At 35.2% G+C, this 26,492-nt stretch overlaps 2 protein-coding genes across 2 annotated transcripts in view; one reads left to right on the top strand and one right to left on the bottom strand.

Annotated features, from left to right (window-relative positions):
- LOC121863340 (procollagen-lysine,2-oxoglutarate 5-dioxygenase 2-like) overlaps positions 1–3,083 on the top strand; it is a 57,130-nt gene extending 54,047 nt beyond the window's left edge. The window contains exons 10-11 of the mRNA XM_042361965.1: positions 1,655–1,756; positions 2,777–3,083. Coding sequence (XP_042217899.1) covers positions 1,655–1,756; positions 2,777–3,068 — 394 coding nt within the window. The 3' untranslated portion in view covers positions 3,069–3,083. The remainder of the gene's footprint in view (positions 1–1,654; positions 1,757–2,776) is intronic.
- Positions 3,084–19,198: 16,115 nt separating this feature from the next.
- The window catches only part of LOC121863314 (immunoglobulin domain-containing protein oig-4-like), a 46,587-nt gene continuing 39,293 nt past the window's right edge, over positions 19,199–26,492 (bottom strand). The window contains exon 4 of the mRNA XM_042361933.1: positions 19,199–23,928. Coding sequence (XP_042217867.1) covers positions 23,773–23,928 — 156 coding nt within the window. The 3' untranslated portion in view covers positions 19,199–23,772. The remainder of the gene's footprint in view (positions 23,929–26,492) is intronic.

The following is a 26,492-nucleotide window of genomic DNA, read 5'->3' as shown; positions in this document are numbered from 1 at the left end:
AGTTTGGGGGTCTGCCCGGTCTCTATTTCAATTAATCCCATATGTTATGTTGTTCACTTTACCCGGGCCGCCGTGGGTTGAATTAACCGCGTAAAGTATAATTTTTTTATTTAGCTCATAAAATTCATACAAATTACCCGGTCAGAATATAATTTACATTGCTGGAATTCTTACAATATGATGATCATTTTGAATATATACATCATAGATTATGCATTAGACATAGAAATTTTAGATCTAATGTAAGAATTTTGTTTACTCAGAGCAAATATGTTATCTTTTGTGCAAAATATATCACGTGCATATTCAAAATATTCCTGGTCTTGCAAGGAATCCAGCAATGTCAATTATATTATCCTAACTTTAGTCTGAGGTATTATTTATTACTAAAAACGTAAATATACTGTTTTAACCCAAACATTTCTCTGGTAGGGAGGGAAGGTAGGTGTGAGGGGTAGGGAGGGAGGGAGGGAGGGACCCAGCCAGAGTGGGAAGAGGGGGGGGGTGAACCGGAGGTGGGGTATTTTGATTGACAGATAGTGTCTGGGTGAAGTATATTTTTTTATTTACTGAAGATATTTGTTTTAGCTCATAAAATTCATACAAATTACCCGGTCAGAATATAATTTACATTGCTGGAATTCTTACAATATGATGATCATTTTGAATATAAACATCATAGATTTTGCATTAGACATACAAATTTTAGATCTAATGTAAGAATTTTGTTTACTCAGAGCAAATATGTTATCTTTTGTGCAAAATATATGACGTGTATATTCAAAATATTCCTGGTCTTGCAAGGAATCCAGCAATGTCAATTATATTATCCTGACTTTAGTTTGAGGTATTATTTATTACTTTACTGTACCTTAAAATCTAGTGTTTTCACCCAAACATTTCTCAGAGAGGGAGGAGCCAGGGAGCGTGGGAAAAGGGGGGGGGGGCGGCAGTTGAGTCCATTATTTGAATGGTCATTAACCTGACGACTGTATTTCTTTTAAATATTATTTATGTGCATACCATCATAAAATTAAGAGGTTAGTTTTACTACAATATAGGTATTTGTCGGAAAAAGTGGAGTTTGGGAGTCGGCCCAGTCTCTATTTCAATTAATCCCATATGTTCTGTTATTCCATTTACGCGTTTCTCGTTTTACGCGGACCTCTGCGGGTCCAATTGAACGCGTAAATCGGGGTATTACTGTGTGTGTGTGTGTGTGTGTATATATATATATATATATATATATATATATATATATATATATATATATATAATATATATATATATATATATATATAATATATATATATATATATATATATATATATATATATATATATATATATATATATATATATATATATATATATATATATATATATATATATATATATAGGTGAGTACAGACCAGTACAGCTAGTCTGTACTCACCTGAAGATGTGAATGTATACCTAGCGCTTTGGGAACTTCGTGCTTTCTTTCTTTCCTTGTATCAGCATATACCTAGATCATGACTCACAGTGATTTATTTGCATATATATATATATATATATATATATATTGCCTGTCACCATGCTTGAGTTATAGATAAAGATACATAAGTGATGCCAAGATACATTATTTTAATTGGTGTAATATATTTTTCTTCCAGAGAGCTTTGCTTAAGAAACTCTTGTGATGCTTTCTTCAGCATAGATGGTGATGTTCACCTTGATAATCCAGACACCTTGTCTCTTCTCTTGAAATATAACAGGTTGGTGAAATTCAGTGCTCTTTTGGATTCATAGTACCTGAATATATGAATAAATTTATATTTTTTGGTGTGACCTTTTGTTCATTGTAAGTGACCTGGAAGAGTAATACTACTCGATGCTTTTTCTGGGCCCTTCTGAGAGGGCATATATTTTAATGGCAGGTTACACTATCAACATGAATAAGGCTACATACTGGAAAAGTTGTTACAAGCAGCCCGTTGCTCCCATTTGCTTCTGGATCATTTGATTCCATAAACTAACAGTTGGCTCTTAGGCTAACGAGGATTCAGGTTTTTCAGTTAAAACAGTCAACTTGGATTCATTAATTTTCTTGCCTCGAAACTCACCTTTACTTTAAGAGAAAGTTCACATTCCTGTCAATCTTCAAATTTTCCATATGTTTATTCTTCTATGTTGGTCTCATTAGCTTTAATGATTTCTTTTATAGTAGAACAAGTGTTTAGAATGAACTGGTTTGTCATTGGTATTTATGACCTGAATATGCATTGTTTATTTATGGTATTTTGTGTTGTGATCCTGCATGGTTTTATTATTGAATGATACCACACTTTATATATCATAGTTACCCCATCATTTTTAAAGGATTAAGGTGAGTGATGTTTGGTTGCCATATTTGTTTCGGTAGGTCATCTTCAAGTGTTTGTTATTTTATGTAGTTTTAGTAAATCCCTGATCAAGTTGATGGGAAGGTTTTCATTGTAATGGTTCATGCCCTCATCACTCAGCATAACATATGTTTCCGTCAAACCTCTTCATTTAGGATGGGTGTAAGTTTAGACTGGTTAGAAGTTATCAGGTTTTGCACTTAAAATATGCAAAATGATATACTGTATTGTGTTTTTTTATCTGAATAATTTAAAGTACTTTTTCTTCTTTGGAAACAAAAAATGAAAAACCCGTTAAGGAGAATTGTCACAAATTACTAGGAATTACAGAAAGAGCAAAAGTCATGAATTTGGGATAAGTTATACAGTATACATATTTTCTTTTTCTTTCAGACCTGTCCTTGCTGCTGTAGTGATCCGTGAGGGCCAGGCTTGGTCCACCTTTTGGGGTGCAATAAATGCTGAGGGGTTCTATGCTCGATCCATTGACTACATGGATATTGTCCAGAACAATAGAAGGTCAGTGATTATTTTGCTTACTCTCTTGGAAAACTATTATGTTGAAGCAGTTAATATACTGTACTGTACTGTATTGATATATTACACAAAACACTTTCAGGATCTACAATTAATTCAAGAATTTTTCAGACTAAACAGGATGTTATTTGTTTTTGTTTTTCTTTAAAATAATCAATGTTTTCATGTTTCACCTACTGTATCTTCATAGCAGAAAAGTTGGTACAGAAAATACTTTGAGGTGAGAAAAGTTACTTTGGCATTTTTGGGGAGAGTTGATCAGATTTACTATGGAGTTGTGTCCCAGTACTCCCATAGTGTTGGAATGATTGTCTCCTATATTACTAATCAACTATTTACTTTCATTTAAAAATTAGGAAAGTGTTCTTAAGGTGTATTCTTCATTTGCTACATATGCTGATTTGCGTACCATTGTTCTGAATACAGTACATTCATCTCTGCATACAATTAAAAACACTTTGTGCTAACAACTGAAAAATTTTATTTCTATTAAATCAAGCAGAAGTTTCGTATAGCAAGCCTTCAGTTTATGATGGGGTTACATTATGAGGAAACATGGTTTATATCCAATTTGTGCTATCAAACTTAAGTTCCAATGGGAAATAAGGGGTTGCATTTCTGCATCTCAAAAGCATATGTTACCACCTAGCAAAATCTTCCTCTTTATAAAGAAATAAACACTTAAAAGTCTTAAATGATATATGAATGTTGTTCAGCCCACTCACTACTACACTGAGTATACTGTACTAAACAAAATTATGTGGATTATAATCAGTTGGAGATATGTGATCATTTTGTCTATTGTGTGAGTAGGCATTGCATGCAGTTTGTTTTCACACTTAGAAAAGTTCCACTTCTCATTAAATTCTACTCTCTCTCTCTCTCTCTCTCTCTCTCTCTCTCTCTCTCTCTCTCTCTCTCTCTCTCTCTCTCTCTCTCTCTCTCTCTCTCTCCTCTCTCTCTCTCTCTCTCTCTCTCTCTCTCTCTCTCTCTCTCTCTCTCTCTCTCTCTCTCTCTCTCTCTCTCTCTCTCTCTCTCTCTCTCTCTCTCTCTCTCTCTCTCTCTCTCTCTCTCTCTCTCTCTCTCTCTCTCTCTCTCTCTCTCTCTCTCTCTCTCTCTCTCTCTCTCTCTCTCTCTCTCTCTCTCTCTCTCTCTCTCTCTCTCTCTCTCTCTCTCTCTCTCTCTCTCTCTCTCTCTCTCTCTCTCTCTCTCTCTCTCTCTCTCTCTCTCTCTCTCTCTCTCTCTCTCTCTCTCTCTCTCTCTCTCTCTCTCTCTCTCTCTCTCTCTCTCTCTCTCTCTCTCTCTCTCTCTCTCTCTCTCTCTCTCTCTCTCTCTCTCTCTCTCTCTCTCTCTCTCTCTCTCTCTCTCTCTCTCTCTCTCTCTCTCTCTCTCTCTCTCTCTCTCTCTCTCTCTCTCTCTCTCTCTCTCTCTCTCTCTCTCTCTCTCTCTCTCTCTCTCTCTCTCTCTCTCTCTCTCTCTCTCTCTCTCTCTCTCTCTCTCTCTCTCTCTCTCTCTCTCTCTCTCTCTCTCTCTCTCTCTCTCTCTCTCTCTCTCTCTCTCTCTCTCTCTCTCTCTCTCTCTCTCTCTCTCTCTCTCTCTCTCTCTCTCTCTCTCTCTCTCTCTCATATATTTATCTAGCATGCTTGGGACCTGGGGGTTGCTGGATAGGTGTTTTTCCAGAATTTTGAGTACTAGGCCTAAAATGTAGGGTGAACTCTCTGTAACTGGTTGTGAAGCCTCTGTTCAGATCACTAGATTCACCTCTAAAAGTAACTTTAACTGTACACTGTAATATTGAAACAAAAATTTGTAGGCACATAATCAGCAATAAAAAAACATCTAAATAGTACGGTACTAATACTGAAAGCATTATCAACGGGGCTCCCGCTGCAGACCCTCAGACCTCTCCACACACTCACTACATAACTTCATGGATGTAAACCGATTTTATGTATGCAGGATTATGTGTGCACATACTGTACTGTAAAAAAGAAGAAGAAAATTATACGTATCTACCTGAAATAACAAGTTGAAAATAACTCCAGCTCAACCTATAGCTCACAGGTGGGGAATGGTTGGAAATATCCCCGCTCGGCCCAGGAATCACAAGACACTCATTTCAATCATTCATTTCGTTGCAGATGTTCAATCATGGCATCTCTTATATTGCTCTTTTTATACTTTGCACACTATGCTGGTCAGACTCACTGGCCTATAAATTATTCATGGAATGGCAGTGGCTGTGCTTGAACACAGGACTCACATAAGCCATTTCCAATTGCTGGGGACCTTTTGCTCATCCAGGCATCTACAGAACAGGACCTTAAGGGGCTCAGCAAGCTCATTGCGCAACTCTCTTCACACTCTGGGGTGCACCATGTCAGGGCCAGGGCTCTTATGAACCTTTAGCTTTGACAGTTAATTTTTTATGCAGTAATATCTCCGTTAGCCGGAATCCCTCAAACCCAAAAATATCCGATAGACGGAATTGAAATTTGCTTGGAAAATTTTTTTCCAAAGCCGAAATTTTCCAAAAATTTCTGGCTTTAGGAACAAATTTTCCGAGATTGAAAATCGAGAGAATTTTCTTAAAATGTCTTGAATAAAGATGAAAGTATATTTTGGGGGGGACCTGACCTGAGGGTGGGTTATTAGTGGTCTCATATACTGACCGTCTGATGGAATGTCGGGTCGGGTCACCCTTTCTTGGGTGGGGATTAGTGGGTCTCATGACCTGATGATTTCTTGAATAAACATGAAAGCAGAAAAGTGTGGATGGTTAGAGAGATGGAGTGGAAAGGAGTGGTAACATGCATCGTTGGATAAGCTCCTCAACAGCTGATCTTTTAATTTGCCTCCATGCAGTCACACAACAAGACCCTCACTGGATGCTTGTTGTCTTAATTCGTGTGTGTGTGCGTGTGTGTGCGCATGCGTGCGCATGCGTGTGCGTGCTTGCCAAGCACACTGTAGGATTTGACGACGTTGATGAAGAGTTTGTTCAGGAGTCAGGTGGTGAGGTGACATGCCAAGACACTTACACAGCACACACATTAACAGCACTACTAAACCATTGTCTTATAACATTTTACCTTATCATTTCTATTTTAAAATTAATTGATACGTGATAGCTCGACATGGCTACTTTTGCACCTAGACAACTGATCAATGAATAAACAGGGCATCACCGTGAATTGATAACTTACATCCCCCACTGCGAACACTACAAACTTTCTGTACCTGGGAGCAACAGGCACGTGATAATGGGCATCTTCGAGATCCACTTTTGAGATCCAAGCATTTGGCGGAAGTAGATGCTTCAGATGATCGTAAGTGAGCATCTTGAAACCTGTTTTGATAATGAACTTGTTCAGGACGGAAAGATCTAAAATCCACCTCAATTTGTCACTGCCTTTCTTTTGGACTGGGAGTAGGCGAGACATGAAACATTTCTCCGATTGCAACAGTTCTATCACACCTCTGTTTAACAGTTGAATTACAAATTCTGTGAGTAAGGGGGTTGGTTTCTGACCCCTCTTTGGTAATGCTAAGGGAGGGTGCCTCAACCAAGTTCATGTGAGGCCCCCTTTGATTGTCTTGTATGCCCATATGGAAGAAGTCCACCTGTTTTCCCAACCCCCTAGATGACCCAGCTGTCTGTCTTCATTGGGAGGGAGTGGTTGCTGATGCGGTGGAATAAGGTCTCCTTCCACTTCTGAACAAATGGCCACCCCTACTACGTCTTGAATTGTTTCCTCCTCTAAAGTTTCCTAGCAGCTGGTCCTGTTCCCCTGTTAGACCTTCCTCTTTTAAATTTCCGAAAGGTCTTAGGACCCCTGGGAACAGTAATATTAATAGCTTCCTCAACAGCTGATCTATACTTAACTAATGTTTGTTCATCAAACAAGGCAGGAGAAAGAGGTGAAGAACGTAGCAATAAATAAGCACTACCACTTGAAGCACTATTAGTGGCTTGCTTCATTAGCGGGGCTTTTAGTTTTAGGGTTTTCAACAACATTTCCAAAAATGAGTTTACAGAATATGGAATCCCTTGTATAGCAACAGCAAAACATGTGTCTACTTCTGAACTGTCCTTATAGTCCAGCACAAACTTAGTCAATAACTGACACATCATATTTGCAGATCAAATATCTGCTGACAACTTCCTAAATTTGAACTCTTCAAGCAACAGTGCAGAAGCAACTGGTTTAAATTTATTTCATAACTTATATCAGCATATTTTGGAGCCGTCAAATACTGGGAAAGTTCATATAAGGAACTCTTTTTGTCATTAAATTGAAACTTCAGAAAACTAAACTTGTGAGCATTCCTATCTGCAGGAATGAATGTTGAGTCTTTCAATATAGCCCAGACTTCATCTATTTCAGAAATCATTTTGGGGCAAATATCAGGGCCAAGAAATTGTAGTATCACCTTCTAAACACAATGAATGATGACCCACAGTTGATTGTCCTTCCTGTCTCTTTGTAAGTGCTGAGAGATCAGGAGGTTTAGAAATATTTTCATAAAATACCTTGAATAAGGAATCCACAGACTCGGATGTGGTCGAAAACAAAGAAGACTTCGATCTTAGCAATGTTACCCAAGGCCTGTTTGGATCATCCTAACACTCAATGTCATCCATCATCTGCATGGCAGTCAACAGCCTGTTTCCACTCATAGTAACCAACACTTTTGCCCCAGGTGGAAGTGGTTGCCAAAATGGGGACAGGATGTAGTCAGTCTCAACAGGTTCTCCCTGCTCTAGTAACTGAACAATATGATTAGAGCCAACTGTCTGATCCTGATCCTGGAACCCACTAAAATCGGACTGACTAGGTAGAGGTTCTTGTAATTTTCCTACTGCCTCATTTTCTAGAATATCCAATAATCTATTTTTCTTAGCAGAAGTAGGTTGGTCTAATTGGGGATTAACGCCCGTATTATTAAACATCTTCCCTTGAAGAGGGTCGTCGTGTTTCAACCCGAGTTTTAAACTAAATGAGTCCTGAGGGACACCGCAGTACAGTACTTAACGGGGTGGTGTGGCGGTAAAATTAGCTAATTCCAATAAAATTAATTTATAATATTGGAATTACTGTAGTCAATTTTACCGCCACACCGCCCCATTAAGTACTGAATTACGGTGTCCCTCAGGACTCGTTTAGTTTAAAACTCGGGTTGAAACACGACGACCCTCTTCAAGGGAAGATGTTGTTTATTAATACGGGTGTGAGTCTCTTACCTATCACCCATAATTCTAAACTTTCTGCCAACTTTGGATCTTTCCAGTGTTTTACATTTAGAAATTTACTCTTCAAGGCCTTATTCCATCTATTTTTAATTTGGATCTGCAATAATTCTTTTTTATCTCCTGCAGCTTGATTAATTTAAAAAAAATTGATAATAACAAACTGCACAATTCATTGGTGAAAACAGGTTGTCTGAGACACAGCTGCCATGAATTATGGAAGTCAAATGAGGATTTAACTTGGTAATCCTAGTGGTTCTACATCCTTGATAATTACATGTAGTATAGTCCCCTTGGGTCCTGGGTGAAACTACTACTACTGACGGACATTTCCTTGTATGTAGTGTATGTGACGCCTGCTGGACCACCACTCCACGACCCCCTGACGGAGACATGATGATCCTCCCCATACTGGTCAGATGATTATGTGTTAAAGGAATATGCTTCCTTCCTTAGGTTTTTTTTTAAACATTTGCCTCCAGGTGTAATGTTAACCTACATCTATTGAGGATAAAATCTTTCACCTACAAATTGACAATAACACATTTGCTGTAATCAGACATACAGTTTTACCCCGCCTAACGCGGTTTCACTTAACGCGTTTTCGCATATACGCGGTGCCTTGCCAAAGCTGAACTTTCACTTAACGCGGATTTTTTCCACATATACGCGGTGAGTGTCCGAGACGCTATTTTTAGATTTGCCCCACCCGCCACCCTGCCTGACTGCCTGTTTTAGCTCATAAAATTCATACAAATTACCAGGCCAGAATATAATTTACATTGCTGGAATTCTTATAATTTGGTGATCATTTTGAATATAAACATCATATATTTTGCATTAAACATACAATTTTTAGATAAAAATTTTTCTCTAGGTAACTATGTTATCTTTTGTCCAAAATATATGACATTTATATTCAAAATATTCCTGGTCTTACAAGGAATCCAGCAATGTCAATTATATTATCCTAACTTTAGTTTGAGGTATTATTTATTAAAATTTAGTGGTTATCCCACACATCTCCTTGGGACGGTTGGTGGGGGGTGGGGGGGAGGGAGGGACCGACCGACCATCTGTTACCCTGTGAAGAATTATTATTTTTTTTTATTAACTGAAGATATTTGTTTTAGCTCATAAAATTCATACAAATTACCCGGTCAGAATATAATTTACATTGCTGGAATTCTTATAATTTGGTGATCATTTTGAATATAAACATCATATATTTTGCTTTAAACTTACAATTTTTAGATAAAAATTTTTCTCTAGGTAACTATGGTATCTTTTGTCCAAAATATATGACATTTATATTCAAAATATTCCTGGTCTTACAAGGAATCCAGCAATGTCAATTATATTATCCTAACTTTAATCTGAGGTATTATTTAATACTAAATGTTAAAAACTCTGGAAGGGAGGATTGGTGGGGGGTGGGGGGGAGGGTTGGGACTGACCGCGCGGTTGGAAGAGGGGGGGAGGCAAGGTGGGGTACTTTGATTGACAGATAGTGTCGTGAAGATTATTTTTTTTTTATTAACTGAAGATATTTGTTTTAGCTCATAAAATTCATACAAATTACCCGGTCAGAATATAATTTACATTGCTGGAATTCTTATAATTTGGTGATCATTTTGAATATAAACATCATATATTTTGCTTTAAACTTACAATTTTTAGATAAAAATTTTTCTCTAGGTAACTATGTTATCTTTTGTGCAAAATATATGACATTTATATTCAAAATATTCCTGGTCTTACAAGGAATCCAGCAATGTCAATTATATTTTCCTAACTTTAGTTTGAGGTTATCCCACACATCTCCTTGGGACGGTTGGTGGGGGGTGGGGGGGAGGGAGGGACCGACCGACCATCTGTTAGCCGGCTGTGTAGTGTGAGAGGGGGAGGGAGTTGAGTCCATTATTTGAATGGACATTAACTTGGCGACTGTATTTCTCTATAAGTATTAATTGTGTGCATGTACCATCATAAAATTAAGATGTTATTTTTACTACAACATAGGTATGTGCCTCAAAAAGTGGAGTTTGGGGTCAGGCCGGTTTCTATTGGAATTAATCCCATATGTTCTGTTGTTCACTTAACGCGGATTTCACTTAACGCGGACCCTCTAGGTTCAATTGACCGCGTTAAGTGGGGTACAACTGTACTGTTATAATAAAAAAATTTTCAACTGTATTTTTGGGTAGATTTACATAAATTTCTTCATTTATTTTCATCCATTTACATGCACACACCATACTAAAATAAATGTAACAGAAATAAATGACCTTAGTGCAAAGCTGCAGTGCACATGTACTAATTTGATTACGGTACTAAAATTGTTATGTCTAGTGCGAATTACTGCATGTTTATATTCAAATAAATCAGTATCTTACAAGAATCCCAGCAATGTTAATTATATTCACCCAGGTCATGTCACTGGATTTTTATAAGAGAGTAGCTTAGTCACTTAAGAACTGATAAATATACAGGTACACGTGTTAGACCTTGGGCCGGTGCCAACTGTCAAACGTACTACCTCCCCTCCCCTCAAGCCCCCTTGCACGCTCCCTCCGTCCTTCCCTCCCTCTCTCTCCCCCAACTGCCCAGCGTTGCTGGAATCCTTGTAAAACCATGAATAATTTTAATATAAACGTCATGTATTTTGCACAAGAGATAAAAATTAATCACCTGTATCACATTACAGTAGTGATTTAAGAGCAAAAGTGTATATGTACCTATATAGTATTCCACATACACGTAAGTATAAATACAAAGTTAATGTGATGATCAGACAACGTCCATTTCAGTTAACGTCACGTTTCCAAGAACGTATCTAGGACGTTAACCGGCGCATGACTGTACTCAAAATAATTACTAAAATTTTTGTTTAGTGCAAACTATAGCATGTGTATATGCAAATTAATCACTATATTTTTAGAATTCCAGCAATGTAAATTATATTCTCCCCAGTCACTTCTGTGACAGTTTTTAAACAAAAAACATGAACTCAAGCTAAAGGACACAAATAAACAAATAAATACTTCACTAGACCTTCAGCACCAACTGTCAAACATGTCACTTTCACTTTCCTCCCTCCCTCCCTCCCTCCCTCCCTCCCCATCTTCCCAGCCAGGGTTTGGTGTTTTTGGCTTAAAGTTCTTATCTTACATAATGTCTCAGACTAAAGTTAGGAGAACATAATTTGTATTGCTGGAATCATTGCGAGACAGCGGATAATTTGAATATAAACGTCATATATTTTGCAGTACAGATGAAAAATTTTGCTCATTGCAATAAAATTCTTAAATTAGAACTAAAAGTTTTATGTCTAATGTGAGCTATAGCATGTTTATATTCAAATTAATCACTATCTTATAAGAATTCCAGCAGTGTTTATTATATTCTCTCATGTCAGTTCAGTGATATCTTATAAGAGAAAAACTTAAAGTCACTCTTAAGGATAGATAAATAAATAAACACTAGACCTTGGCATCAACTGTCAAACATATCACCTCACCTCCCCCCCCCACATCTTCCCAGCCAGTAAACAGACCATTTCACATCCCATAATTTTAGCTGTGTTTATTTATAAGTGTTTGTTTTAACATAATACTACAAAAAAGCCATTTTTTTTTTCTAAAAACTTTGATTTAGTGTGAATTTGGTTTAAAGCGATCGCTCTTGGAACCTATCTCGTGTTATATCAACGTTCTACTGTACATAGAGTTCATTCTCAAAAAATGGAGTGCCTGCCCTGGCATTATGTACTGGATAGGTTAAAAAAATTAGTATAACAAGTGCTCTTTATTTAGGGAAATAACTCATGTACAGTGCCTGTATATGGAATCAGTAGTGATTTGAAGTTCTTTTTTTAAATACTTGCATAGCTAACTTTTATAGAACTGATCAGTATCCTGTAAATAGTTTCATTTAGAATAATTAATGTATAATTCTAAACATAGATAAAATACAGGTGTACAATACAGTGTATAATTCCTTAGATATTAATGCAGTTGATTGTCTGTTATTTTTAACATTAAGGTAAATTGTATTGCTTACAGCACAGTATACTGTGTGTATATTTACCAAGATTTTGACAGCAATGAGCCTGAGAAATTTTGCTTCGGCCTGCACGCACTACTTTTTTATTTGCAATATTAGAATTAGTCGTACTCAGACAGACATAAAGCAGTTGTTGTGAAGTACAGTACAATACAGTAGGTAGATATGATGGATGTCTCAGTTGCTGTCAGAAATTTTACAGTAGTAGTTAGTGCAGCCATAAGAGATTAATGATTTACTCATTCATTGCTGAACTACTTGCACTGAGGACCATGAGTTAAAGACATCTTTAATTTATCACACAGTTATATTTATTTCCAAACCAAAATTACAGTGCAGTATCTACTGCATCTCGATATATTGATCTGATACATTATATTCCAACCAACTGCAATAAGTTAGGTTTGGCTGCACATAATACAGAGGGGCACTGTACAGTATAATCTGCTGGAAAACAATAAGAAGAAGAGTCCTTTTAATTCATTCATACACTAATGTTTAGCGGGATAAAGTAAATACAGTAATGACTTTCACTCTTTTTCACATCTAATTCTCTTTGAACTCTTGAGTGAAGTCATCATTTAGGTATCCACATTCATCATAAAATTCATGTCCACTATAGGTGATGTTATGTGACTCCCATGATACTGTGTACTTGTTATATAAAATATTTATACATAATTACATAGAAATAATATAATACTTTACCATAGAAAGCCACACTGTCCACTTGCTGATTATTAGATGAATTAATGTGTTAATGTACTGTTTCCAAGCAAATTATTGGTCATTTTGAAATATATTTTACATATTGGCAATATATAATGCAGTGCAGTGTTGATTTAAAGAAAATAATCTTGAATTACACCAAGAGAGCTAAAAATTTTTGGGTGAAATGGCACCATGGGATGACTTCTCTTCCACCCCAATGCCTTCTCTTCTTCCTTCTCCTCCACCCCCATTCTAATTCCCATCATCATCATCATCGTCATCATCATCATCATCATCATCATCATCATCCAGGAGCCTTCTACATACATACCTCAAAGTAAATGTATTTTTCTACCTTTTTTTGTTGAATTTAGGCAATTCTCGGTGAGCTGGAACCAATTACCAAAAAACCCATTGAAACAATGGTTTCGGTTAACGAGTTTTTCGGTTAACGAGCAACCTGCTGGAACGGATGGTGCTCGTTACCGAGGGACCACTGTGTATATATATATATATATATATATATATATATATATATATATATATATATATATATATATATATATATATATATATATATATATATATATATATATATATATATATACAGTCAACCCTCACTTTACGAGGTTAACGTAACCCACAGGGTACGGAAAGTGAGAAACGCGTAAAGTGAATAACATAACATATGGGATTAAATGAAATAGAGACCAGCTGACCCCCAAACTCCACTTTTTCCAACACAATACCTATGTTCTAGTAAAAATAACATCTTAATTTTATGATGGTACATGCACACAATTAATACTTAAGAGAAATAGAGAAATACAGTCGCCAAGTTAATGTCCATTCAAATAATGGACTCAACTCCCTCCCCCTCTTCTCACACTACACTCGCTGGCTCTTCCCTCTCAGAAATTTTTGGGGGAAAACCAGGTTTAGTAATAAATAATACCTCAAACTAAAGTTAGGATAATATAATTGACATTGCTGGATTCCTTGTAAGACCAGGAATATTTTGAATATAAATGTCATATATTTTGCACAAAAGATAACATATTTACTCAGAGTAAACATTATATCTAAAATTTGTATGTCTAATGCAAAATCTATGATGTTTATATTCAAAATGATCATCAAATTGTAAGAATTCCAGCAATGTAAATTATATTCTGGCCGGGTAATTTGTATGAATTTTATGAGCTAAAACAAATATCTTCAGTTAATAAAAAAAAAATATTCTTCACGACACTATCTGTCAATCAAAGTACCCCACCTTGCCTTCCCCCCTCTTCCAACCGGCCAGATGGTCGGTCCGTCCCAACCCTCCCTTCAAGAGAAAGGTTGGGTGAAAAAACTAGATTTTAACATTTAGTATTAAATAATACAGTCAACCCTCACTTTACGCGGTCCCACATTCCGCGTTTCCACGTTTACACGGTGCCCTGCCAGAACCCAGGATGCTCACATTCCGCGGTGGGTGTACCCCTTTACACGGGTGAAGTATAATTTTTTTATTTAGCTCATAAAATTCATACAAATTACCCGGCCAGAATATTATTTACATTGCTGGAATTCTTACAATATGATGATCATTTTGAATATAAACATCATAGATTTTGCATTAGACATACAAATTTTAGATGTAATGTTTATTCTGAGTAAATATGTTATTTTTTGTGCAAAATATATGACATTTGTATTCAAAATATTCCTGGTCTTACAAGGAATCCAGCAATGTCAATTATATTATCCTAACTTTAGTTTGATGTATTATTTATTACTAAAAATGTAAATATTCTGGTTTTCCCACACATCTGGTAGGGAGGGTTGGTGGGGGGTGGGGAGGAGGGAGGGACCGACCGACCATCTGTTACCGTGTGAAGAATATATATTTTTTTTTTATTAACTGAAGATATTTGTTTTAGCTCATAAAATTCATACAAATTACCCGGTCAGAATATAATTTACATTGCTGGAATTCTTACAATTTGATGATCATTTTGAATATAAACATCATAGATTTTGCATTAGACATACAAATTTTAGATGTAATGTTTATTCTGAGTAAATATGTTATCTTTTGTGCAAAGTATATGACATTTATATTCAAAATATTCCTGGTCTTACAAGGAATCCAGCAATGTCAATTCTATTATCCTAACTTTAGTTTGTGGTATTATTTATTAAAATTTAGTGGGTTTCCCCCAAAATTTCTCAGAGGGAAGAGCCAGTGAGTGTAGTGTGAGAAGAGGGGGAGGGAGTTGAGTCCATTATTTGAATGGACATTAACTTGGCGACTGTATTTCTCTATTTCTCTTAAGTATTAATTGTGTGCATGTACCATCAAAAAATTAAGATGTTATTTTTACTAGAACATAGGTATTGTTTCGGAAAAAGTGGAGTTTGGGGTCGGGCCAGTTTCTATTGGAATTTATCCCATATGTTCTGTTGTTCACTTAGCGCGGTTTTCACTTAACACGGTACCCTGTGGGCTTTATTGACCGCGTTAAGTGGGGTACTAATGTATATATATATATATATATATATATATATATATATATATATATATATATATATATATATATATATATATATATATATATATATATATATATATATATATATATATATATATATATATATATATATATATATATATATATATATGCTGATAACCACAAGGAAAGAAGAAAACACGAAGTTCCCAAGCGCTTTCGTGTAATTCACATCTTCAGGGGTGAGTACAGACTAGAGAGAGAAATACAAACCATAAGAATATCTTAATATTTCCATTTCACCAAAATTTCTCACACATTCCTTCACAACTAAAAACCTGGAATGTGAATGTGGCATTTAAAAACTCATGCACTGTTAAACAAATGTTAATCAAGAACTCCCCCAACAACACAATTGGTTGCATTTATAAAGTTCCTTGCAAGGAATGTAATATGTTTTACTTAGGCCAGACAGGAAAAGATCTTGCAACTAGAATTAAACAACACAAATACAGTGTTAGGACAGGCCAGGAATCCAATGCTCTGTTTGTTCATTTGAGGGATAACAAGCATTGCATTGACTGGGATAATGCCTCCTCAATATTACCATGTAATTCAATTGATAGTAGGAACATCATAGAATCTAGTCTTATTAAACATACCGAAGCATTCAACATGAATTTGAGTAACGGCATGTACAAGCTGGACAATTTTGTAATTAAGAAGATTTGTAACCAGGTGAGAAGGCCGGGTCACCTGACCATCTGACCTGACCACCAACCGTTGTGTGCTATTTAAAGATTAGTAGGGTCATTACCTAATACCTGACCATTGTGGACCTGGTCTCACCCTCCTCTGTATATATACACCTTGGTTTGTATTTCTCTCTCTAGTCTGTACTCACCCCTGAAGATGTGAATTACACGAAAGCGCTTGGGAACTTCGTGTTTTCTTCTTTCCTTGTGGTTATCAGCATATACCTGAATCACAGCGCACCTACAGTGATTTACTTGCATATATATATATATATATATATATATATATATATATATATATATATATATATATATATATATATATATATATATATATATATATATATATATATATATATATATATATATATATATATATATATATATATATATATATATATATATATATATATATATATATATATATATATATATATATATACACACACAGTGGGGTATGCTATAACGAACAGATCTACTACGAGATATTCCTATAACGAACGGTTTTACCTGCCAAATTGAAGATACTTTATAACGGGCGAAACTCCTAGAACGAACATTATTTAATTATTATTATTTTTTTTTTTTTTTACTAATTTATTTTTTTTTATTACAAGTATTAATGATATTCTTTATTTCAGGGGTTTAGAAGCATATTTATGCACTTTTTTACAATTTTTACAATTTTATATTATATTTTCAGTGTTAAGTGGTTGTAATTGGGGGCCTGGAACAGATTAATCCTATAACGAACGAATGCTATAACGAACAAGGTCCTAGAACCAATTAGATTCGTAATAGCATACCCCACTGTATATATATATATATATATATATATATATATATATATATATATATATATATATATATATATATATATATATATATATATATATATATATATATATATATATATACAGTGACCCCTCGTTTAACGAACACCTCGGTCAACGTAATTTCGATTAACGAACTGCCTTCCATAAGGATTTTCAATTCGGTTAACGAAAAAAAATTCGGTTAACGAAGTTCTTACGAACCGACCTCAACATGTTTTCGCTTGTACTGAACGGGCAACCAGCTTTAGTATCAGTCCGCCAATACATTAATCGGTTCTAGGGCTTAAATTCCTTACTATTTTAGTAAATATCAAGAAGTTTATACTATTCAATAATTTTAAAAGTTTAATATTCAATTTTTTAGTCATTTTAACAATTATTGAACATAATTGAAGGTAAAGTGACTAGTTTAATGTGCGGCATCCAGCCTCTTAACACAGCAAACAGGAGTTAGTCTCTCTCTGTTTTCATTGGAGGTAACATCTTGCTTGAGACTCTCTTCAACTAAACGCTTTTTTTCTGTGTTTCCAAGCAAATTATTGGTCATTTTGAAATATATTTTACATATTGACAATATATAATGCAGTGCAGTGTTGATTTAAAGAAAATAATCTTGAATTACACCAAGAGAGCTAAAATTTTATGGGTGAAATGGCGCCATGGGGTGCCTTCTCTTATTCCTTCTCCTCCACCCCCATTCTAAATCCCATCATCATCGTCCAGGAGCCTTCTACATACACACCTCAAAGTAAGTGAACTTTTCTACCATTTTTGTTGAATTTAGGAAATTTTCGGTGAGCGCGTGATCTAGGTATATGCTGATAACCACAAGGAAAGAAGAAAACACAAAGTTCCCAAGCGATTTTGGGGATTTTTAGGAGTGTTTCTGACTTTTTGCATTTTTCGGCTTTACTTTGTATGTACTTTTTCTGTGAGTTGGAACCAACTATTTTCACATTTTCGACTTACGACCTGGTCGTCGGTCCCTAACCCCGCCGTAATCCTGGGGCTGACTGTACAATATGCTCTCGATTTAACGGAATCCGATATAACAAACTCTCAATTTAATGGAAGAAATTTTTTCCGTTATTTTTCACTCGATTTAGTGAACTATTTCGCTAAATTGAGAATAATTTCGCTAATACGCTCGCACCTACGCAGACACCTGGGACATATAATATGTACACAGAAACATTATTCATGGCTTACCTTTATAATTTCCAAACTTTATCCAATTGATGGCCGCACTCTCGTGAATTTCTCCCCCACACCACATCCTTTATGAGACTTCTGAGAGACTTTTAGCATGATGTCTAAGCACAGTAGTTAGCTGACTGAGAAGTAGACCGAGAGGTAGCAGTGAACAACACACGTGGTGGTGACAGGACACAGACTGAGTGGATGTAAACAAACCCCATGCACCAAATGGTGCATTTGGCGTGGAAAATAACGGAAAGTTCGATTTAGCGGAAATTTTAATTTAACGGAAAGGGGTGACTTGAATAGGTTTGTTAAATTGAGAAAATACTGTATGTGTGTTGTGTTATCAAAGTAAGAGAAACAATTGAAACCCTACAATTGTGTGTAAATGAGGTAGAAAGACAAATTAGCAACCTGGGACTTGGTCACAATTTTTGTGATGCCATATGGCTTGCAATATCTTCCCAGGCGGTAGTACCTCCCTGTTTGATAGCTGCCTACTACCTGGTGACATCTTACAGTCGGTGACATCTTACAGCTGCAGCACAATGCTGCCAGGCATGGCAACGGTACTGTACAGCACTTTACAACTAAACATCTCATTTTCATCACTTGTCAGTTAACTAGCCATTCAGTTAGTCAGTTTGTTTTGTGTTATGACTTTCATTTACAGTGTTAGTACAGGAGGAAACTGGAGTACCTGGAGAAAATTTGCAATGTTTGGTAGGGTCACACTGGATAACACCCATCTCACATTCAACCTGAGTGACCATTAAATACTCCTGGCTATAGTTCTTCCAAGAGAAAGAGAGAGACACTGAATACAGTATAATATTTATGTGATAATGTTTGTTCATATACAGTGTACAACTTCAAAAAGCTCAAAGGGGAACTTAATTTTTTTGCATAAAATTGTCTTCATTCATAATAATTGTTTCGTGAAATAATTGAAGGTTCTCAAAGAAATATAAATGTTTATTGTATTTTAAAATATTGGTATGTAATACAGTATATAACTTTATATCTTGCACACTTTACTAGAACCTTCCAGATAATTATAAAAAGACATTTGTAACGAGAGTTGTTTACATCTGTATGAAATTATTTCTTTGAAATCACTCCAAATTGTGAGTAATGAGTACAAACATGATCTCCCGGTGCTTCACCAAGCACCTTGTTTATCACGAAACAGTGAGAGTGTGTCATTTTAGAGGTTAAATTAGGAATTGTTGAACAACATAAGCAGTTAAGGAACAACAGTTTACGATTGGCCATAAGAGGGAGAAAATGGCACGAGCTTCTCAATGAATCCTTCATTACTACAACTTATATAACTTTTTTATGCATTCTTTCAGTTATTAAATGTTTAGTGTTAATAATGGGTGTAGATGGAAGTGCTGGTTAACTGATCCAGGGTGGTAGTGGTGGGTGGGCAGTTGATAAGTGACGGTAGATGGAGATTATACTTTACTTTATCCTCTAAGCCTCTGATTGGCCTGTTAGCCACTTGGGTGGTCGGTCATGTCTGTTACATACTGTTGGCAAGTGCCGGGCATTTACTGGCTACAGATTGTATCTGAACCTGCACCAGTGTTGATTAAGTCTGGTCTTTAATGAGTTTACACTCGGTGCCATCACAAGTTTCTTTGGCATATTTTCGGATCTTGTGGTTTTTATAACATGAGGTGATCTCTAGTGGGTCAGGCATTCACTAGCTCCAGATATGAACACTCTCCTAAGTAATGCTTATACACACACCTTTCTTTTGTATTACATTTGCTGGGTAATTTTTTCCACACGGTTAGTGTTTCTGTGTGGAAATTTTTATTTTGGGAGGCATGTTGGTGAGAGTGAGATTAACACGAAACTGTTTAAGGACATCAGATCATAAGTATTATTATTACAAGTGCCCAGTATGACTAACCATGGTGTGGGATGCGTGAATTTGTTTTATTTTTAATTGATTATTTTATTATTTCATTTATTATACAGTACAGTATATGTGTATTAAATGTGATTTTCATATAACTTATTTGTTTATTAAATGCTGCATTATTGTCACATTACTCATTTATTTATTACAATTATTCATTATGATGAGTAAAATTTGTACAAAACGAAATTCTAACCATTACAGGGCATTAGGCTTGGTGTAGAGAAGGCAACGTACTACTACTTGTCAACCTTTTATTTAATGGGAATTTCTATTATCCTTATGGCCCTGGTCCCAAGGTTTTAAGATAGGGAGGGTCAACCTGTGTAGGAAACAGATTTGAGAAATATTAAAAGAGCACAGTACTGTATGGGGTAAATGAGAAACTGTTAAAATGATGTCCAGGATTTTTAAAGGCAGAGTCAAGCTTGTGTAACAGTATCCAGTGAAAATAAAATTTGAGTAAGGATGTGCAATACCTGTACCACTGTAGTTCAGAGTGTTTATAGATGGGATAGTACTGTACAAGAGGTGAAAGCAAGAAGGGTGCAAGTTTGCCTATTAATGATATGGGATGTAAAAGGAAGTTTAGTCACTTACTGTTTGCAGATGACATTGCTCTAGTGGGTGAATCAGAAGAAGACTTAAACATTTTACTGAATAAGTTCGGAAGTATGTGCACTAAGAGAAAGTTGATTGTGATTGTGAACAGGCAAAAATAGAGGTTTCTTTGATTTGAATAGAAGGGAGGAAGAAGAGTGTTTCATGTGTGACAGAGAAGTTCTTGGGGTGAGAGAACACCATGAATGACTAAAAAAATCATACCATGTGATGTCCATTTTTCTATTTTAATGTATTTATGGTGAATGTGTATTTAATTACACATTTAATGATGTTCTGAATTTTTTACGGTAATAAAGATTTTTTATTTAATTTGAGCAGTTTTGGGCACATAAGGTGGCTAGGAATCAGACACCAGGCTTGTATCCTCCATTTATAACAGTGCTGTACCGTATGTCAGTGGATATATCGCTCTCTACAAATTTTTTCTTTATACACAACTTCCACATAACGCACCCCTTTTTTGTCTAGCGAGGACTACTAAGGATTACTGTACTTCTATTATGGAGTTAGTCTTTGCCTTAATTCTCATTTTTCTTGCTGTCTTTATGCCTCTCTGCTTTGTTTATAATTGTGGATAATTTTTTTATTTTTCAATTTAGAGTTTTTATTAAGCCTAGATATACATACTGCTGTTAATACTTATAACATTCCTCAGAACACCAACAGCTTATTTCTCTTTGAAAAGAATTTATCATAATTTGTTTTCTCTATCTTCAACAAAGTTGCATCCTAAATACAGTACAGTACTCGGAACCCTTACAAATCTCTTACCATCTAACTGTATATTACAACCCTCATATTGATGAGCACTCACATCAAGGTAATCTGTATCAGCACATAACTCTAAAGATGCCTGGTATCCTGTACAGTACTGTACAGTATTTCTTATATTGAGTCATCTTTTAAATAAGTATTATTTGTATACAGCAAATCATACAGCATTTTTAGTATTATAATTACCCACATAACTAGCTAGTACACTGCTTACTTCTCTTCATGGTTTATTTTGTATATGTTTTTTTATTAAATTTTTTATTTGTTATTTTCACCACTTTTCAGCTCACTAGATGTTGGGCGGTCAGTCTGTATTTTATTACTTTGTTACAACCTTCATTAACCAGTGCTAATATAGAAAGAAATTGGAGTATCCGGAGATGTTTGGTAGGGGATTTAAACTCACAACTGCAGTGGTGAGAGGCACATGCACTACCAATGTACCACCAACACCCCAAATTAGGCCTGTATTACTTTATTTGTAACACCAACCATAACCTTTAAACAGTTGCCTCATTTTTATAACCCAGTCATAGAAAAAGGGAGGAATGTATATTGTGTTCACCATCTGTACACGTCCATATATCTGTCTCTACTGTACTGTATCTTCTTTTAAAATCAATTATAATTTTACCAGCTTCCCAATGCAACTTTCTTCACCTAAGTAAAGATCCTAACCTATCTGTAATCTTGCTCATACTTCCCTTTGTCCTTTTTTTCTGAATTCTATTAATTATTATATTACTTTATGCCTTGCATTCACTCTTGCACTTAATAGATAAATATTTGCATAAATTTCACATTCATTCTCTGCATTGTTATCTTCATGAAAAAAAATAGTACAATCACAGCATCCATCCCATCCTTTGGTATACTAGCAAAATTCCATGCTCTCAAATATTGCAGTAAAATTTACTTGTAACACCCTATTAACATGTAAGTCACTTAGTCAGCTCTTTGAGCTTTGTCATATTTCACCTTGCATTTTTTCTACTTGATAAACCCTGTTCTGGGTCTAAATTAGACACATTTGGTTTATCCTTATCTAACATTTAGTAGGTCTTTCATTTCTTACATATGGTGTATGGCTATGATAAAAAATCTTGTCATTCTTGTTTCTCCATCTTCATTACAGTATGTATTGTTCTCCTTAACCACTGATCATACAGTATTCCAAAACAAACTCATCTGTTAATACTGCACAGATTTAAACTCCATTCTCCTCTACTTTCTGCACAACCTGTTTCCATTGTTTCCATTAATTTTTCTTTGTTATGCAGTACAGTACATCTATTTGCTTGTTTACTCGTACCCTCTTCATAAATACTCACTTATTTCCTCACTAGTTTCTAAGTCTTAGGTTTTTGTATCACTCTCAGCACAGTGGATCCACAATACAGTACTGTTCCCTTTTCTTACTACAGCACCTCTCATCTTTAGTCCACATTAAATTTTTGTTACAACCACAGCAGATTCCTTGAATTTAACCCAGATCTTACATGCTTCTCTAACTTCTTCATTTAGAAAAATCACTGGGCATTTACCACATTACTTCATATTTTATATTGTATAAACCCTCATTTTTCATTCTCATTAATGCTTTCAGTTAAGTCATCTGCTTAGTCATATACCATGTCAGGGGCAGCAACAGTATTTGTGTACTGTATGGTAGTACAATAATTGTCTGTCAGTCCACTACAAAAGCTTATTGTTATTTTTGTACCCAGATCTTAATTTTTTAGTTACATTTACAGTCATTTGTTTTGCTAAATATGTTTTCAGTATGATACTGTGTACTGTGTATGCAAAAAATTATTTCATGCCAGAAAGTAATTATACTTTCATTACATACATCTGATTGGCTCTCAATTTGTAAAATCATTAATGAAAATATGATCAAGTTGACTTTGTTACGTGCCATTATGTTCATTGATGATCACTCAGTCAAAGCTAGCTAACTGTTAACTACCTGAGGTTTGCCACCATGGCATAAGTAGTAGTTAACAAAATTATATCTTTACAAATGCTTTCAAGTGTTTTACATTAGGTTCATCCCATTCTCAGTAGAAGTTGTTCTTCACATAGGCGCATACTGGAATTGTTATACAAGACAGTAATGCACTGTGTGTTGTATCAATTCTTCCATTTGTTGTATTTTATCATAAATTAATAAGTTTCCTTTGATACTATCAGTAACACTAACTATTAGTTGAACTGTGCAATGTAGGTGGTACGAAAGGCTTTGGTGTCAACTGCATACTTATTGTTGGCATGACATTCGTAGATACCAGCATCAGCTTGAGTTGCTGGGTCAATTTCCATCTTGCTCTTCAAATGGTCCCCCTTCTTCCACTCGTGCAGCTGGAAGAAATTGTTGAAGTTATTTTATATGCTGTACAGTGCTTTCAATCCTACTACTACATAGTACTCAAAATTTGACACAACAAACAATATCAAAATGATATACAGTACAGTAAAATATTATTATTATTATTATTATTATTATTATTATTATTATTATTATTATTATTATTATTATTATTATTATTATTAATAGTAGTAGTAGTAGTAGTAGTAGTAGTAGTAGTATTAAAAGTCTTCTTTTGTGGGGACCCTGTTGCAGCTGCACTATGGTAAATATGGCTCTGACTCAGTCATAAAGTGGGTTTCAGGGACAGTCTTTCTTTTATGACCTAAAATCCATCCCAGGCAACAATTGAAACTAAAAGCTTTTACAGTAGAACGTCGATATAACGCGAGATACTTTCCAAGAGAGGTCTCTTTAAACCGAATTTGCACTAAATCGAAGTGTTGTTTCAATGGAATAATTTAGTTTGGTACTTGAGAGAAACACAAAATATTAAAAAGACTGAGAGTCTACCCAGATGCACCTCAGCCCATCTCCTAGAATAAACAAAACATTGTATTTTGTAGTATTATGTTAAAACAAACACTCATAAATCAACACAGCTAAAATTAAGGGACATGAAATAGTCTGTTTACTGGCTGGGAAGATGTGGGGGGGGAGGTGAGGTGATATGTTTGACAGTTGACGCCAAGGTCTAGTGCTTATTTATTTATCTATCCTTAAGAGAGACTTTAAGTTTTTCTCTTATATGATATCACTGAACTGACAGGGGAGAATATAATTAACATTGCTGGAATTCTTATAAGATAGTGATTAATTTGAATATAAACATGCTATAGCTCACATTAGACATAAAACTTTTAGTTTTAATTTAAGAATATTATTACAGAGAAAATTTTTTTTATCTCGTGCAAAATAAATGACATTTATATTAAAATTATTCACTGTCTTGCAAGGATTCCAGCAATGTAAATTATATTCTCCTAACTTTAGTTTGTGATATTATATAAGATAAAAACTTAAAGCCTACTGTATAACCACCAAACCCTTGCTGGGAGGGGGGATACATTCTTGAGGCTGGTCCAGTAAGTGAAATATCCATTAAAATAGGCCATTATAACATGATGCTTATGGAGATTGGTTCTTGCTAATAGCGAAATTTGGCAAAATGATAAATAAATCCCTTTAGATACTAATATTTTCTGAGAGAATGATTAAATAATGATTAAATGTATCAAATAGGTCTAGAACGTTATAAAAAATGTTGCAGTTACTTAGAAATACATGTGATTTTCCACTGCTGTCTCTGTACAAAAAGTAAACATTAAGCGGAAAACAAACCACTCCAGCGCAACGATAATAACACAACAAAAATGACTGTTACGAGGTAACAATGTTTAATTTTTACATTGAAATGAAGACTTTGTTAACATAAGTAATAACTGAAACTAAATTTAATAACACTTACCAGTTAATTTTTTCAAATCTTGCTGTTATCGAGTATGGTTTTAACAGTGGAAGAAGCCAAGCCAAATGACAGACTAACATCGACCTGACAGTTGCCTGCCTCAACCGTTTGTATCACTTTCATTTTCACATCCATACTAATGACTTTCCTGGGCTCCATGGCTGGTTTACCAACACACTCACTTGCAGGCCAATTCCCAGACATAATGGGCATAAAATGGTCACAAAACACACACAGATAGTAAAAATACGAAGAGACCTCCTGTGATGCAATGGACACTAAAAGCGGTTACTGTAAGGCATTTCAGATGCACTGAATAGCTAACATTGTCTGAAAATACGCAGATCATTGCTGCTTATGGAGAATATTTTGATTAATACAGTATAAAAGAGTTGGGGGCATGTAAGGCAATAAAAAACTGTGATCTAATAATAAAAATAATTATATACGATAGTATATTGGATAGGACCTAAAACAAAGCGTATGGCGTGAAAGAATTGAAAAGGATTGCGCCTAGTTGAAACCTGTTTAGGCTCCGCCCTTTTTACGTGGGTGCTGTCTGATTTCATTGGCCGTTGGTGACTTTGCTGTAACAATATTGATAATTACTCAAATATGATTAAAATTTTAATATCATTACTCATAAGATACTTTAAATAAGGATGAACAAGTTGATTACAGTTCTGTAAGTGCAAAAATTAAGACAAACGAACCTGAAATTCGTTTTACGTATTGCATGTGTAAATTTGCGAACACCTAGCCGCAAGAGAAGGTGCGTACAGCTGTTCTGCTGGATGTTACGTGTGATTTAATAGTTCCGGGAGAAATTACCTTTACAATGGGCTCGATTTTTTTTTATTCTTATTTATTATTGATTGATTGACTTTTTTCCTTTTTGTCTTTCTTCCCATAATTTTCTTCACTGTTTCTTTTCGTATTGTGTCCAAATAACAGTTCTCCTAATTTTATTGTTTTCTGAAGACTGCGTTGTACAACAGTTCTTTCCAAGACGCCGTACAATGTCATATTTTTTAATGACAGTCCGGGAAAGCTAACGAATTAGCTATTCCGTGCTTTTTAAAATGCCGT

The sequence above is a fragment of the Homarus americanus genome, unplaced genomic scaffold (assembly GCF_018991925.1).
Source record: "Homarus americanus isolate GMGI-L3 unplaced genomic scaffold, GMGI_Hamer_2.0 scaffold46197, whole genome shotgun sequence".
Classification (NCBI taxonomy): domain Eukaryota; kingdom Metazoa; phylum Arthropoda; class Malacostraca; order Decapoda; family Nephropidae; genus Homarus; species Homarus americanus.
The sequence above is the reverse complement of the archived record's forward strand: the minus strand, read 5'-3'. Positions and strand labels throughout refer to the sequence as shown.